Below are 18,092 nucleotides of genomic sequence, written 5' to 3'. Positions count from 1 at the left end.
ACTTCAAGATCTCACATCGACTTTATTCTGAAAACATCAAACTTAGTTAAACGTATTCAAAACCAACAAATTACAGGGAAAGACGTTTAGAGTAAATAAGATAAAATAAAAAAACAGAGGTAACTTATTTTAGCAACACAAACTGGATGGTTTAAGATGTTTGGTTGGATTTATTGCGACTCTGTGATGAAGCTCCTTATTTCTTATTGTGGAAATTTGAACTGAAGTGCTTCCCACTCCCTCCCACTCTTAGAAAAGAAAAAAAAAGTCTCAGCGACCTGGAGACTGTCCACGTTTACAGCCCCGCTCCACATCCGCAGCCCTCTGCGTGGAAAAACGCACTCCCCTCACGCAGGCCTTYAGATCGCCTCCGCTTCTTTTAAATTCGGCCTAATGTCCATTTTTCTGCTGCTTTCACGTCACTTTTAAGTCTTTTGACCCCCTTTGTGTAAAAATGCTTCCCCTTTGCGTTGTCTTCTCTGTTCTGGCTGCGTGGTTTTCCGTGGAGTGTAATCCCAGTCCCGTGTTGGGAGATGTTGTCGTGGACAGATACGAGATCCCCAAAGACTGCGTGAGGGAGGCGAAAACTGGAGATTACGTCCGCTACCATTACAACGCCACGTTTACCGACGGGAAGACGCTGGACTCGAGGTGAGAACAGAAAAATGTTTGCCGGTTTCAACGGTTTCCCAGAGAATCCGTGACTTTGAAAGGAGTGAAAATGAAATGCAGGTTAAAACAAGTTCTCAGCTTCCACTAACATGCATGCCCTGCAGACACAAACATCCTCCAAAGGTTTGACCCACTTCTGACATTTTCTCCTTCAACCTCCGGGTTTTTTTTTCCTCACTTGCAGCTATGAGAAAGGAGCAGCCAAAGTCGGCCTGATCGGGGAGGGTCGGCTCATCGCTGGCGTGGATAAAGGCCTGCAGGGGATGTGCGTGAATGAGCGCAGGAAAATCACCATCCCGCCACACCTGGCTTACGGGAGCAGCGGGGCAGGTAGATTTTAATTTTGGGGGATATTTTAGACTAAAATAATAATTCAAAGCTTTCTACATCTTTTGTAGAAAACCATCTTGCTGCAGTTGCATCTAACATAGAAAAGTTCAATATCAGTCAGATTGGACCGAACATATTTCAAATCTTGCAGGGTTTTGTAACAGAATCTAGGTCTAAACTTTGACTAGGCCATCCTACTGGGTCTCTCTGCCCATATGTTTTGGGTCCATGGTGTAAAATTATGGAACAAGTTAAAATGTAAGACAATTTAAAAGGAAATAAAGGGTCATTTTCACAAGATATAGAATTATGAGTAAGTTGGCACAGATGTGTAAATTGAGGCTAATGCTTATGAGTGTGTTTGGGTATAGATGTATGTATTAAGGTTTCCCCGAGAAAACTTGTTTAGCCCCGTGGTTTGGATGCTAGGCAGTCATTCATTCAACAGCCTGTCGTGTTTTTTTAGTTAAATTTTTTTTAAAGTTGACAGAAAATTTGAAAATATCACTTGATAATTATATGTTGTGAGGGTTCTTACATAGACCAGCCAGAGAGACGCTGAATGGATTCCAAAAAAAATCTGAATTTATTACAAAAAAAAATTCAAAAATACTTTAACAATGAACAATTGGGCCCAAAACTGAGGTCAACATAACAAACTCCAACTCAGGTAGTAACATAAAGAACTCAAGCACAAAACTGACCTAACAAACATGACATGAGGGGAACTTAAATAGTGGCTGATCAGACCATGGCTGACACACCAGGGGCAATTAAACATACAAGAACTTAAACAAATACTAGTCAATGCAATACCAAATCTTTAAATTAAATGAACACTAGAGATGTGCCGATCAGGTTTTTTCCTGCCGATACCGATCACCCATGAGGGCTGATCGCCAATACCGATCACATAATTATTATTATTTTTTTATCATCAACACTACCGGTGTGGAAAAAGGAACCATGAATTCACCTTAATTTAGACAAAATCTTTTTTTTTTTCCCCAAGAAGAAAACTAAACAAAACAGGCATTTTGCAAATTGTACTGCTATCGGTAATACTGTCTTTAACAGACTGATAACATATGACGGCTCTGAAGAGGCTAAATAATGCAAAGAGCCAAAATAAAACCCTCCAGCTGCTCCAAAGGAAACGGGTAACTCAAAACAAAGAAATCAATTTGTTACATTTAACTAAAATATTAAGAACTGACAGATAACGTTAACTACATGTGTGCTCTACAAATAGTCAACTAAAAAGTCAAGCTAATGAAAATAATTTTAAAAAATTAATATCTAAACTATTCACTAATTAATATCTAAACTATTCACTAATTAATATCTAAACTAATGTTAAGGATAAGCAAAAAACGATTACCATTCAGGTCTGTGTGACAGTAGGGTCAGCTGTCACATGTGTTATTGGAAGAAAAAAAATGCAAACATTAAGAAAATACTTAAATAGGCTATGCTTAGCCTGGTGGGGGCGCAAGCCTGGAGGCCCGCCAGGCTGATAATACACTGTGCAAAACCCTGTATATTTAGATATATGTACCCCCAGGTAAAATGGAAAATTAATTAACTTGTCTTTTTAATTATTTTTTTATTTAATCATAAGCGTCCATCTGAAAATATTGCATGAGTTTATGGGGTAGGAGTTCATAGTTTTTATTTTTTCCTTCTCCCTTTCGAATATGTTAAGATTATTGTGGTAGAAAAAGGTTTCTTTTGCATTCCTCGTTCATGTGTGATTTTATACTTCCATCATGTTTGGAAAAAAATAAACTGAAACTGGTTTACAGGCTATTTTTTTCTCCTTTTTGTTACTTGGTGACGTGAAGTTTAAAAATTATTCTTTTATTTGTGAATCGTCTCTGTCCTGTTTTCAGTAAACTAAACCGGAGTTTTACTGAAAATCGTGTTTCATTGTTTCAAAATCGAATTAAACTAAGTTTTAGTTGCAGATGCAGAAACCCCATTGCTAGCATAATTAGATGTAACTTTTATTGCACAAACAGGGCGAATTTAAAGTAGTAATTACTTTAAATTATTATTTAAATACTTTAAATAATCAAACTGCTGAATCGAACTCGTCGTGACCTTTTGCTTCCAGGTGATGCGGTTCCTCCAGACGCCACGCTGGTGTTCGACATCCACCTCCTGGATCTGTGGAACAAGGCCGACCTGGTCGTCACCAGAACCGTCAGCACGCCCAGAGACTGCAAACGCTCCGTGATGCGCACAGACTTTGTGCGCTACCACTTCAACGGCACTCTGCTGGACGGGACCACCTTCGACTCCAGGTGAGTTCTGGACGTTTTGCTGTTTTAACGGAGAGATTTCCTGAACTTCTCTTAACTTCATTTAGAAGTTAACCTGAAAACGGCGTCTAAATGAAACTAAATGAAATCTACTTGCAGGCTTGAGCCAAATCGACAACCTGTGTGTGTGTCTGCGCTGTGTCCAGGTGTGTTTTCTGTGTCCGCTTATGTGTGTGACTGACTCAGCTCTTGTGTGAGCCCCGCGCAGCTACAACAGGAAGCAGACCTACAACTCGCTGGTGGGCGAGGGCTGGCTGGTGAGGGGCATGGACGAGGGCCTGCTGGGCATGTGTGTGGGGGAGATCAGGCACATCGTGATTCCACCGTTCAAAGCGTACGGAGAAAAGGGATCAGGTAGGAAGACACGGCAGATACGATGCGAGAGCTTTCCTGATTTTAGGGTGATGCTAGAATAAAGACCTTATTCTCATATTATGACTTTATTCTTGTAATATTTTGATGTTATTCTAATATTATGACCTTGTTCTCATGTTGTTTTGACTTTTTGTATTAATACTGAGTTTATTCTCGTAATATTACAACTTTATTCTCATATTAAGTTTATTCTATTATTTTGACTTTATTCCCATAATACTGTATTCTCAAAATATGACTATTATATTATTTTGACCATATTCTCATTTTGTTATGACTTCATTCTTGTATTATTTCAACTTTATTCTCAAAATATGACTGTTATATTATGTTGACTTTATTCTTGTACTAATTTCTTCTTGTGATATTGTGACTATTCTAGGAATTTATTATCGTAATATGACTTTATTCTCGTAATCTTATTTTTTCTTAGTATGGTTCTAATACTCCGTAATAGTATTACATTTAAATGGAAGAAATATTGATTTATTTATCAGTTTTCCTCTGAACTTTCCTGTTTTTCTTTCATTTTTTTCAGTCTCTTAATATGAAACTTGTAGGAAGCTGCTAAGAAATACACACCGCTTTATATTCCTTTATACTTTCCACATTTTTTTAACATTAAGCGTCAAAGGATTTTACTGAGATTTGATGTGATAAACCATCATAAAAGGGGAAAGAAAAGATTACATGGTTTCCAAGTTTCTTTTTGCACATACAAATCTGAAAAGTGTGGCGTGCATGTGCACTCTGCTTCCCCAAGTCATTACTTTGTAGAACCAGTCAGATTGGATGGAGAGGTTCTGTGAACATCTGCAGATTTTTCAACCAGAGAAAACTCAGAGCAGGATGACAGAAAATATTTGCAATTTTTAAATTAGAATAGAATACTGTATACTTTATTGTGGTGTGTAGTAGCAGCTTCCCAAATGCACGTAAAATACAAATAAACAGCTCAAACAACAGTTTAAAAACAACAGAAGACCAAAGTTATTGCACACCTTCCAGGTCTAACACTAGCATTTAAAAACTTTAAACTCTGCCACCAGCCCACACATACATGTACCTTTTATTTTATCTAAAAGTGATATTCCTTCCCTTTTCTTTCACATTAAAATGAGTAAACTAAGTAATAAAACACAGCTTGTTTCTACATAAGAGAATAATCAACTTTTCTCAGCTATAAAATGCTTCACTCGGCAAACCTAATGACAAAGAATCAAAACCAAAGGTTTCCCTCGAAAACGAGCTCATTTGCTGTGTTTTTGGTTAAAGTGTAGCAGCAGTTCGGGTTATAATTATGTTATTGGTTGTATCTGTGTGACAGGAACCATGATTCCCCCTCAGGCGACGCTGGTGTTTGACGTCTTGTTGGAGGACATTCACAACCCGAAGGATAACATCACTGTCGAGAACCAGGAGGCTCCTGATCCCTGCACCCGCAGGTCCGTGGCGGGGGACTACATTCGGTACCACTACAATGGAACCTTCCTGAACGGGGTGACCTTTGACACCAGGTGTGTCCACATTTGAACATGGATTATTTATTTTTGCTGAATTCTTGGAAGTTGAAATCAGAACTTTTGCCATATTGATCTGTTTATCGCAGCTACCAGAGAAACAGCACATACAACACCTACATCGGGATGGGCTACGTGATCCCAGGAATGGACCAGGGCCTGCTGGGAGTCTGCCTGGGGGAGCGGAGGAGGGTCATCATTCCTCCTCACCTTGCTTATGGAGAACAAGGAGCGGGTGAGTGACTGCAGGAAAAGCATGAAGAAAGTTTGGTTTACTTAAAATCAACAATGTAAAAAACATTAACAGATACCTGGAGCGGGCTGCACTGTGGCGCAGTTGGTAGAGCTGTTGCCTTGCAGCAAGAAGGTTCTGGGTTCAATTCCCAGCCCGGGTCTTTCTGCATGGAGTTAGCATGTTCTCCCTGTGCATGGTGGGTTTTCTCCAGGTACTCCGGTTTCCTCCCACGGTCCAAAAACATGACTGTCAGGTTAATTGGCCTCTCCAAATTGCTCCTAGGTGTGAGTGTGTRTGTGCATGGTTGTTTGTCCTGTGTGTTTCTGTGTTGCCCTGCGACAGACTGGCGACCTTTTGGGCAGCTAACGTTCTGTCTCGCCCGGGACATTAGCTGGAGATGCACCAGCAACCCTCCCGACCCCACTGAGGGACAAGGGTGTAAGAAAATGGATGGATGGAGATACCTGGAGCTAAATATTAGGCTTTTAACTAGATTTTCTATAGTTGAAAGAAAAGACAGGAGTAAATTTATGCCAAAAAAACTTTTAGTTTTCTACAACAAAAACCATGGAAATTTCTGAGTTTCAAAAGTCAAAAATTTGCAAGAAAAGTCTCAGAAATTTTGAGATTAATCTTAGAAATGTTCTAGAAAAATAAAAACAAAGCAGCAAGAAAATTGCTGCAGCTAAAATTCAATACTGTTTGATTTTTATTCACACTATTAGCTTTGGTATCTCTGCCAATTTTATTACTAAACTTAATTTTATTTTATCTCCCTGTGATGTTGTTTATTGTGGAGCATTTTGGTCAGCTGAGGCTGTTGTAAATGTGCTATATAAATAAATTTTGACTTGACTTGAGTTTCAGAAGTTTAAAATTTTGAATTTTGAAATTTCCATTTTCAAGAGTTGAACATTTTTTAGTTTTTTTTTCTAGCACAGCTTTTTTGACTTTCCATGCTCAGAAATTTCCACGTCTTTTCTAGAAAATTTCAGTTTTTCTAGAAAATGTTCTGGTCATAACTGATTTGTACAGAAGATTTGGACCCTCGAGAAACAATTGCTTGATGGAAACATGGACTCTCTTGAAATTTAAAACCTTACTCAATTGTTAACGTTTAGCTATAATGTTCAATGCTTTGAAGTTGACCAAAAACTGTAAATTTATTACAGAAATTCAATATCTTGTAGCTTCTTTTTTTAAATTTTCCTGTCGAAAAAAATTTCCTGTTTAAAAAAAACAAAAGCTTACCGTAAACTTTGCCTGCTTTGCTAACAACCATTGTCCACGGCAAAGAGAGAAGAACCGAACCGAACTTGACTGTTAATATTTGGAAGCATTGCTAGCAGGCACCGAACGGCTTCGTTCACTTCCTCCGCTCCTTTTGCTAAAACTACAAGCAGACGCAGAAAGTTGACGTCATCGTTCACAACTTATTCTGTTCGCTGATTGGTCCGGTTGATATTCTACCGGAGAAACCCGCTTTAATGGGATAAATCCAGACCGAGCACAGAAACAGCGGGCGTGTTTTTGTTTTTTCAGTTCATTTTCAACAAAAAAACAAACAAACTAAATGTTCACGGACCGGGAAGAGTTATTAGAATCGAGCGGAAGTCAATATTCAAGCTAATATTTTGGGCTGAAATAATTTCTCGGCGGTGTGTTCAGGTGACGTGATCCCCCCGTCAGCCGTCTTGGTCTTCGACGTCCACGTCATCGACTTCCACAACCCAAGCGACAAAGTGGAGATCGAGGTAACCCACAAACCGGAAGCGTGCAACGACACCACGACTCTGAACGACCTGGTCCGCTACCATTACAACTGCACTCTGCTGGACGGGACTCTGCTCTTTTCCTCGTAAGTTTCCGCCTGTTTTTCCAGGCTCCGTTTTTGACAAGTTGAGCGTGGTTTTCATTTGGACGGCCGCACCTCCGCTAGGCACGACTATGAGAACATGCAAGACGCAGTTCTGGGCCAGGACAAGGTGATCGACGGGCTGGATGAAGGCTTGAGGGGCATGTGTGTGGGAGAGAAGAGGAGGATTACAGTGCCGCCTCACCTCGGACATGGAGAGAGAGGAGGTGAGATTGGAGCAGCCATCTTGGGCTGCGATCACACTGCAGCCTGAAATGACCCAATTCCGTTTTTTGTTGACATAATTCGACCTGCATATCCGACCTGTATATCTTTTAATGACAGTCTGATCAACACAGACTGCGACGCAGATTACTTGGGTATCCGATACATAACCGATTCAAATGTGACGGAACGTCCAGGCCGCATTCATCCGACCTGAACGTCGTTGATGCTCGACAAACGTCACTATTCTGCGTCCTGATACGCTCAAGTGGGAAGAAAAAACAACCATGGCGGACTGTAATAAGGATTAAGTTGTTAATGTGCTGGCTCCGGTCGAACAACAACTTTAAAATCGTAAGCTAAAACCGTTAGCATCCATGTTTACTTCCGCAAACACTGAGCCTTTTTTTCATGGCGGTTGGTAAAACACTGAGCACGTGTGACGTCACTGCGCCCTCTTTCTGCATATGCGGGACACTTTTAGGGCGTTTGCCGTTCACACTGGAGAACCACACACAGGTCGCTTATATTTGGAAGTGTGAACGGCCACGGMAAAAAAAAAAAAAAAAAAAATCGGAWTTGGKTCACTGAGAACTTTGACAGGTAGAGAGATGCAGGCGACAGAAACACCTTGATTTTCAACGTTCACTGGCCAATCAGTTTCTCTATTGATCTGTGAAATTCTGAGCAGTTGAAAATGAAACTGTTAATCTATAAACTTATAAGGAATGTATATTGTTAATTTAAGTAACCAAGAGATTTTTATTTTGAGATGTCCTAAGACTTAAGACTCAAGAGTTTCACTAAAACAATTGTTGCATAGATTAATACTCATCTTTGGGTTAGATTAGTCTCTCCTGAGGTTTGTATGCACACAGCTTCTACAATCTAAAGTCGGTCTCTTGTTGTCTGTCAGCTGCTGGTGTACCAAGCAGCGCCGTTCTGGTTTTCAGCATTGAACTGGTGAGCTTTGAGCGGGGCGTCCCGCCCGGTTACCTGTTTGTGTGGCTTGAGGAAACTCCACCAGATCTGTTTGAAACCATGGATATGAACAAGAATGGAGAGGTGCCACTGGATGAGGTATGTTTCCTACAACTCCTCTTCAAGTCTTTAAGGATAAAATCTCTTCCACAACTGCATGTGTCTGTGGCATATTTAATTACATTTTGCACTGGTAGAATAATTAGCTTGCTGTAGACAGACATGATGATGTAGGAAAAAGTATTTTCTACAGTTCTACAATAGTTTGGCTCCACCTGGTGGTGATATTAGGAACAACACAACTTATTTTAACTACAGTACTTTTCCTGATTTACCTTTTCACAATTTTGCTTCTTTGTCTTTTAGTTCACGGAGTTTATCAAGCTCCAGGTTGCAGAAAGAAAAGGCCGGATAAAGCCAGGAATGACCATGGAGCAGATCGTCACCGACATGTTCCAGAACCAGGACCGCAACAAAGACGGCATGATCACGGCCAGCGAGCTCAAACTAAAAGTCGACGAGGACAAGGAACGGGAGCAGGCGAGGCATGAGGAGTTGTGAGGAGGGAAAAAATGTTTGGTTTTCTCTCAGGGATGAAAAACAAAACAAAAGAAGCCACAGCTCATACGCAGCGTCAGTTTATTTACAGTATTAGATCTGAGAAAAGACGTTGGGGAAACAATTTCTTGTGGAGGATTTTGAGGTTTCTGAAAATAGAGCAAGCACCTTTTTGTCCCTGAATGTTGTAATAAAAAAGTGTTTGTAAAAATAGTTTTTATTTTATATTTTCCACTAACATTACACACTGGACTCATTCTGTAGATTCTGTCAGAATCTACAGCGGTGATGGTAGCACATGTTTTTTTCCTGAGGAATGTTTTAATCTTTAAAGAAATAGCAGTGCAGTCAGTGTTCCTTTATGCAAACTAGAACCTTATATTCACGTCTTACTGCAGTGCTCAAGAGAAACCAGTTTTAAATTATTATAAATTAGCAAAACACAGGTTAATAGTTTACAACACTTTCTGTACTTGTTCTGTCATTACAGCTTTAAAAAATACTCAACATTGATTGTAATTTTACTTTAACCTTTCAGAAAACCAGTGATGCACATAGTCAGTTATTACATCCACTAAGAACACGCAGAAACAGAACCGGGTATTATCCTTCCAGGTCCGCGGTCTGGCACACAGATTTACAACATCGTGTCTCAGACATGACAGAAAACGTATCCTGGGCTTCATTCACACTGCAGACAAATGTGACCCAAATCTGATTTTTATTAAGTAGATTTGAGCCACTTCCATACTATCGTATTCAATGATTTTAATGTGATTATAGAGGGAACAACCGAAGGGTTTTTAAATGCGATTTTAGCTGCTTTCCCATTGTGTAATCTGAGATTTACAAAATTAATTTTCTGAATGGAAGCGTACCAGTTTCGTTTTTCCAATTTGGCCGTGTGGAAATTGGTTTATTTTGCAAAATGAGCAACATAATCAATAACCGGTGTTGCCACTGATGCAGACCACGAAGACGGCGACGGGAAGTAGAAGCAGGACTGCACAAGTTTTATTTATTTTTTTCTTAAATGACTTATCACGTGAACAAACATTCACGTGATTTTAATTGCGTTTATTTAATAGAAACACAAAAAATGTAAAATTGTAATTTTTTAACATTCAAGGTCTGCAGTGTGAACTAAAAGCATCAAATAACTATGAAGCGTTTTTTTGTTATTGTTTTTTTAAAGAAACTAAATGATCAAACATTTTGGTTTTCATACATAAATTGGTCTGTTAGTCTAAAAGACAGTGAACTTAATTTGTTGATTAACCTTAAAGTGGCATGCTGGTGCTCTCTCCTGAGGTCCGATTGGAGGTTAAAAATGTGAGAATGCATCATTTTTCCCGGTGCACCTTACTCATCTCTGATGAGACGATAAATCTCAGGATAGCGTTCGGAACGTCCATCGTCTCGTCCCGTAAAAGCACAATGTCAAACGAGTTCAAGAACGACTCTTTTCTTTCCTCCACCTGACGAGAAGCACGCACATGATTAACACCTACCTGGTAAACAAAGCACAGGTGTAATAAAAGCTGTATGTGCTACCTGGTCGTTGAGGAAGCCGACTGTCAGTATGTTCTGCGCCGTGGAGACGCCGTCAGCCATGCTCAGGTCTCCCAGAGAGTCTCCCAGCAGCAGGACGTTGGGCTGACCATGCAGCTCTCTGAGGGCGGCGGCGTGGGACAGAGCACCGGCCCGTTTGTTGTATGAATGGATCAGCTGACCTTTGAAGGCCTGCAGAACCCCCTGTTGGACGAGACAACACTGAGTTAGTCTCAACTCATTTTACGCTAGATTTAGGTAAATGTATGGCAAGAAGAAGCAAACTTAATCCTGGACAAAACATTTCACATGGACCAACAAAATTCAGCACAATCTCTCTAACCAAAGGAGAAAACACACCAACATTTATTTCCTTCTAATTCATCTAGAGAAAATCCTATTAGCTTATAAAATGTGGAGTACTTATTCCTTAGAGAAACTCCTGTTAGACTTTTACTACTTTTAGAAACTTCTGTTAGACTTTTACTACTTTTAGAAACTCCTGTTAGCTTACAAATCTAGAACAAACATGGAAAGTACAATCTACTTATAAAATCAAACATGGAGAACCAACATTTAGTTTTGTTAGAACAAGAATCCAGAGAAACCCCAACTAGTTTATAAATTCAACTTATTCTCATTAAACATGGGAAACCAATATGTAGTTTTATAGTATTATCTTTGGGTTTTGTTTGTGTTTCCTTCTAGTTCACATAAAGCACTGAACTGCTTTGTTGCTGAAAATGTGCTACATAAATAAAACTGCCTTACATATGGAAACAAAGCAAGATAATCAGTAATGGAGGAAGTACTCAAACACTGTAAAAGTACAAATTAGCATACAAAAATATACTCTAATAAAATTACCAAATGGACATTTTTTACTTCAGTAAAAGTACTTGCTTTTAAATATGTCTAAGATATTTAAAGTAAAAGTGTTTGTTGGCTGTAGACCCCAATGCAGTGATCATTAAGTGCATATTTTCTTTAATACATTCATAGTTTTGTGCTACTTTAATGAATAATGCTGCAGATAATTTATGTTTTCTATCGCGTTCACTTGGATTTGCAATTCTGTGCATCCAATCTGAATGCATTAAATACAACAAGGGAGAGCAATGATTTCACTTTTGACATTTTTTATTTAACACAAAACCAATGTGTCATTTTAACTGCAGTAAAATAAGGTAATGCTATTTATATAGCAACAAGGCAGTTCAAAGTGCTTTACATGAATTAGAGGAAATACAAACAAAAGAAAAGAAAAACAAAAACTCCACAAACTAACAGGAGTTTCTCTGGATAAACTAACAGAAAAGAAAAGTATTCAACTACATATTGGTTCCACATGTTTAATAAGAATAATTAGTCCGTAATTTATAAACCAGTAAAGACATGGCCAAACGCAGCAACAATTAAATCTACTTAAAGTACAGGTACATTAAATGTACTTCAGTACAGCAACAAAGCACTTGTACTTCACTACGTCCCACTATTGAGAATAACAAAGTACTGTAAATAAATCAAATCTAAGGAAAAATATGTAATATTTTCAAATAAAAGATGTAAGGTGTGGTTGAACTCACAGTGTGGTCAAAGTCCATGTAATTGGAGATGATGTGGACGTTTGGGTGGAAGGCGCGGTTCTGTCGGATCACCTCCTCCAGGACGTCGCCGACTCCAGCGGAGAAGATCAGCAGAGGAACGCGCTGCTCTGCCAGGCAGTCGAAGAACGAGCTGCACCCTTCCCTGCAGACAAACCCATCAGTCAACCTCTTCCATCTAAATCGTGCACCTTCCTGCTTTTATGAATGTTTCTGCAAGAAACTGTTTGGCGTCCACAAAATATCTAAAATAATAAACACAAGTTCAGAGTCAAGCGTTGCTGTGCATTTTTATTACTTTTTTTAAAAAATCTGTCCAATATAACGAAAAAAAAAAAGGATTTGTGAACAGATTCACTTTTTTTATCACTTAGAAGCGACTGACCTGCTTTTCCATATGAACTTAAACATGGCATCAGCTTTAACACAAATTATAATGCAGTTTCCAAAGCCTGACGGCATTTTAAGTTTCCTAATCCCAGATTTTAATCAACTAAAATCAAACGTCATTCATTTAATTTGAAGCTGTTCTTTATATATAAATAAATGTAAACAGTTATTTTACATTCAAATTCACAATACAAGGCTTTTAAAAAGTTATAAAACTGGTGGTACATCAGTGCATTATAACCAACACTTTTTCAAAGCAAGGAAAAGAATTTAATCTGTCTGGAAATAACAGAAGAAAAATAAAAGTGTGGAAACAAAAAGAGCGTTAATATAGAAACTATTTAATGCTGTGTTAATATAGTTAAGACAGGCCTGACAAAAACAGACAGTATGCATCTTTGTTTTAAATGTGCTTTAAACCACTAAGTTTAGCATCAAACTCAAAATAGCAATAAATAAATATACATTTTGTTGTATAATTACATTGTATAATAATTTTCTATGTTAATTTTAAGTAAGATCACTTAGTTTCTGTTGCTAAACCATTAAATCTTAAGGTTTGATGTAGATGAATTAAAATTACACGAATCGTTTTTTGAGAAATTGATTTTAGAAAAACAATTTTTCTGGATCACAAATTAATTTCCATTGCTTGTTTTCCTTTCAACCGCAAATCCACAAGCCTGGATAAAATACACAGGAAAAAAAAATATCAAAACAGCATAGAAACCCTGGATTTATAACATCTGAAATTCAAAACTATTTTTTATTAAAGTTTCTCTGAGCTGAATACCTGAGCACGGCGTTGGACTCCCTGACTGCGCGGGCCAGCTCGGCTTTTCTGATCCTCTGCTGAATCAGCAGGTCATGGACTTTAGTCCACCTGCAGAAAAAAAGCAAAGTTCAAGCTTCCTCATCTTTGTTTAGAGCAAAAATATTTACCTCCAATGTTTCAGATACTTGGCAAAAATCTAATTTTAAAATTTTATTGTAGTTATTTTCTTAAATTATAGGATTCACATTAGTATTCAGAACATAGAAACATCTAAAAAAAATTAGAATAGAAAAGTTAATTATTTCAGTAATCTGATTCAAAACTAGGTAGTGCATCAATACCAGCGATGCACCGATCCAATACTAATATCTGTATCGGTCCTGATATTGAAAAGAAAAATTATAGATTGGGTATTGGTGACAATAAGTCCGATCTTTAATTCTTCGTTTTTTCATTCTGTTACCTATTTTATATAATATTTAGAATTACTTATTGCACTTTCTGAACCATTTGAAAGTTAATTTTTTTTATAAGTTTGACCAAGCTAGTCAACATATTGTTTCTGTCAGTTTCAGTTTTACACTTCCTGAACAAATTAAAGTTGTTTTTACATTTTTCTACCAATCTTTTGGGGCTATTTGGTGTATTTAGTGTGCTGCACTGGTGCAGAATTATCAAATAGTAGGTGATAATATGGTCATAATATAAGATTGTTGCATTAAAATTTCACTTCTATCCATTTTATGTTTTACTCTAATTTTTTGGAATATATAATTCAGTTTTTTCATTAATTGTTGATCATAATTTGAATTAAAATCGTAAAAATATATGACTTTGTAAAAGCACAATTTAAAAAATCCACATCTCCCTTTATGAACAGATTTACTGGAATAAAAAAACTTTTTAAAAATTATTCAAATTTATTGTGATGTATCCGTATTGTTCTGAGGTTTCATATAAAGCACTTTAATGTTTTCATGTAACAGTCTTTCTTACCACTCCACCATGTAAGGCAGTTTTTCCTCAGGACTGAGGCTCGCATCGATTTCTATGGGATAATATGTGTTAAACAGCTCCTTCATCTGCAGCAAAACAACAAATCATGAACATGAAATTAAACACTAACAGACAAAACACCATGTGGTACATTGGTTTTAACTTTTAAATGATACAAATTGGGATTAGTTGTGCACAAAAACAAGACATTTTGACTTCACTCCACTTTGTTCTTGATGTACGTACATTTAAATATTAATATAGTAACAAAAAAATGACATTCTGAAAATAAATATGCATATTTACAGCATTGTTACAACCATTTAGCCTTACATTTTGCAACTTTGGTAAAATTACCTTCACTGTGGAGTCATCATCTATCAACAACCTGTTATTGAGGATGTCTACAAAATAGAAGGAAAATGATTATTACTGAGGACATGCATTTTCAGTGTTAAAAGAAAAATATGCAAGTCAACATAACTTTATAGAAAGACGTAAAAGTTTTTGCCTTCTCTAACTTGTCATATGTACTATGGCTTTTTAAATAAATGCTCATTTCATCAATGTTCTGATGATCAGAATAAAGTAAAATCAGAAGAATGATATCATAACAAAAGTCTTGACACGTGCAAACAATATCCTAAAAATAATATGTCACCCTAGAGATATCGACATTGTTCTTACTGTGGGTGGTGGGAACTCTTTTCCCCTGGTGTGCAAATTTGGTGAGCGTCATATCAAAGTCTGAAATGACCTGTGAAAGCAATAGTGACATAAAATAGATGGTAGCACACAGCAAACGCCTAAATTCAGGATAACTCAGTTAAGAAACAAAAACTTCATGCGCTCACACTGCAGAATTATTCCGATTTTTTGACGTAATGCATCTGATCTTTTTATGACAGTCTGAACAACACAGGTCGTATTGTTCCGAGTGTGACCCCGTTCACTTGGATATCCGATACGTATCCGATTCAAAATGTGACCGAACGTCCAGGTCGCATTCATCCGACCTGAACGTCATTGATATTCGACAAACGTCACTATTCTGCGTCCTGATACGCGCAAGCCGGAAGAAAAAGAGATTAAGTTGTTAATATGCTGCTCCGGTCGGACAACAACTTCAAATGTGTAAGCTAAGCTCCACCGTTAGCATCAATGTTTACTTCCGCAAACACCGAGCTCTTCTTCTTTTAATGGTGGTTAGCACTGAGAACCCTGACGTTATTGCGCCCTCTACTGCGCATGCGGGACACCTTCAGGTCGTTTATAGTTCAACCTGGAGATCACATACAAGCTGCATATATTCACATACAAGCTGCATATATTTGGAAGAGTGAACGGACACGGTAAAATAAATAAATAAAAATCAGATTTGACAAAAAAATCGGAATTGGTTCACTTCAGGATGCAGTGTGAACGTAGCCAAAGACATGAAGGCAGAATTTTCATTTGCCACTTTTTAATTAGAGATAATTAAATTGAGATCTAAAGAGTTTCTCCCCAGTTGTTCAAGCAAAGCAAACAGAGTTAGGATAAAGTTCTCTGAGGAATAATTACTAAACAGAAACTATTAAAAGTCAGCACATAATTCTTTATAATTAAAGAGCGCCACCTGCAGGCTGCCTGCTCCTGCTTTCTGCATGGCGTACATGGTGTCCTCCACTCTGCTGCGCTCTCTCATCATCACTGAAACCCTAGTCAGCTCTGGGATCTGAAAACAAAACCATCTTCTTACAATCCATGTTGACCTTTTTCTACTACAAAAAGTCACTAAATTCCTCACCTCAGTTTTAGTCAACTGGTGCCAGATTGCCAAGATGGTCCGCACCGATGTGTAGATCCAGGGAATATGAAATACCTGCATGAAAATAAGAGGGATAAATATAGTCATCGTTCTGATCTGACAGGTTTTTCACTGTTCAAACTTTTCTAAATGTTCATTTGTTATTTCAGACCAGTAGCAAATAATTTATCTAAATGTGAAGTAGTTGGATGCTGAATTGTTAGCTCCTTGGCGTATTGCTAATATTTATAATCACTGTGTGGAAATACTATGTTGTTTATTAACAAATTAAACAATAATTATGTAAACTGTCTGCAAAGCAGACAGCATGTTGCCTATACAAGATATAATACTGAAAAAAATGCATTTTCAAATGTGAATCAGAAAAATTCTGAAATGTCTTTAAAAAATATAATAAAATAAATTAATAATAATACATAACACTTATTCTACAGTCTGTAGTCATTAGAATCAATTTGGGTAAATAATAACATGTACCATTAAGCAAATAGTTAACCTGTCAAATACCTAATAGGCTCCAACACAAGTAAAAGCAAAAAGTAGCTTTCCAAAAAAATAAAAATACTTGAGTGAAAAAGTATAAAAAAGCATACTCAAGTACAGAGTAACTAATCATAAAATCTGATTAAATATTTTTAAATGGTGTCATCAAACAGACAAAATACAATAAATTATTTATTAAATATGACTACATGCTCGTTCTTTTCTCATTCAAGTTACTTGAATTGAATAGACTAGTGACAAGTGATGAATAAAAATGTTTTTGAGCTTATCTGCTCCAGCTGACTTAAGCATTGTCCTGCTGTACTCAAAATCCAAAACCAAAGAAATACAATTAGAAAAGGGGGAACTGGTTAAAATTTAACTGTCTGTTATATGCATGACTCATTTAGTTAAAAAACAAAAAAAAACTTTATTTACACTGGTTATCTCCAAATTGCTAGCGTTCCTAGTGGGGAAATTCGAAATTCATAGTTTTTGCTGAAAAAAAAAAATCCTTTCATTTGCAACTAAAATATATATGAAAATATATCATATAACGCGTTGCATTTCGATATTTTAATAGCCTAAATAAACAAATACTTTAACTTCCGTGCGCTGCTAAGGTAGCAGAGATGCTAACAGCTGTCCGTTACGTTACTTACCATTTTCATACGGAAGTGTGACGTGTCAGTCGCGTGCTAACTGTTCTTCCAAACAACCGTTAAATGTCTCAACATGGCATTAAGTGCAAATGTCAAACTTAAAATGAGAAATAAATAAATTTTAACTCTTCTTCTTCTTGATTGCATCCTTGTGTTACACCAACAAAAGTCCCTCCCTTCCCCAGTCTCACGATATATAGTTCCGAGGGAACCATTTCTTCTCAAGAAAAAAAAAAAAAAGAAGTTGATAATAAACGTAGTCAGTGATACTTTCCATTTATGCCAGTAAATCAAAAGTTTGATTTCTACGGAAAGGTCTGTCTAGTAGCTTTAAAGTCTTTTGATTTCAGAACTACAGAAACAGTAGTGCAAAATGGGCAGCAACTGCTAGTTTTATGAAGTAATTTCAAGGGTATATTATTGCCAGTCTCATATTTTCAATATAATTTATTTTTGTTTGGTTTATAAATATGATTACCCAAATTTTAAGGAGGTAGGACGTAGTAAAAGTTTCTCATAAAACACTATAAAGAAACTGCCAAACTCCCAAACTGCATTATCAACAAAATATTTTACTGATTGCTGATTAAATTCAGTTTCACAAAATTAAGTTTAGTAGAAAGTAAAAAAAAGTTTTCAATAAATAAAATAAGTCAATTCAAAATATTGGCAGTAACTTTGTGGAAAACCTCAGTGAAGTTGTAAAATTAAAGACATATTTACCCCCCTGTGCATTATTTTCCTCA

General features: G+C 37.1%; 2 protein-coding genes across 2 annotated transcripts; one reads left to right on the top strand and one right to left on the bottom strand.

Annotated features, from left to right (window-relative positions):
- Positions 1 to 307: 307 nt before the first annotated feature.
- On the top strand, positions 308 to 9,286 carry fkbp10b (FKBP prolyl isomerase 10b). The gene is made up of 10 exons (XM_008436651.2): positions 308 to 651; positions 857 to 1,002; positions 3,119 to 3,308; positions 3,535 to 3,680; positions 5,029 to 5,218; positions 5,311 to 5,456; positions 7,125 to 7,314; positions 7,396 to 7,538; positions 8,453 to 8,616; positions 8,884 to 9,286. Exons 1-10 carry the CDS (start codon positions 455 to 457, stop codon positions 9,076 to 9,078), a joined length of 1,707 nt encoding a protein of 568 aa, XP_008434873.1. The 5' UTR covers positions 308 to 454; the 3' UTR covers positions 9,079 to 9,286.
- LOC103481263 (7-methylguanosine phosphate-specific 5'-nucleotidase A-like) lies at positions 9,140 to 17,513 on the bottom strand. The gene is made up of 10 exons (XM_008436642.2): positions 17,347 to 17,513; positions 16,181 to 16,255; positions 16,010 to 16,108; positions 15,079 to 15,148; positions 14,749 to 14,795; positions 14,392 to 14,477; positions 13,414 to 13,503; positions 12,213 to 12,375; positions 10,630 to 10,830; positions 9,140 to 10,553 (listed from the first exon to the last, which is right to left on the bottom strand). The coding sequence occupies exons 1-10, from the start codon at positions 17,353 to 17,355 to the stop codon at positions 10,419 to 10,421; spliced, it is 975 nt and encodes a 324-aa protein (XP_008434864.1). The 5' UTR covers positions 17,356 to 17,513; the 3' UTR covers positions 9,140 to 10,418.
- Positions 17,514 to 18,092: the final 579 nt, after the last annotated feature.

This window comes from Poecilia reticulata, linkage group LG19 (assembly GCF_000633615.1).
Source record: "Poecilia reticulata strain Guanapo linkage group LG19, Guppy_female_1.0+MT, whole genome shotgun sequence".
In the NCBI taxonomy this organism is placed as follows: domain Eukaryota; kingdom Metazoa; phylum Chordata; class Actinopteri; order Cyprinodontiformes; family Poeciliidae; genus Poecilia; species Poecilia reticulata.
This window is presented reverse-complemented; position numbering and strand designations above follow the sequence as displayed.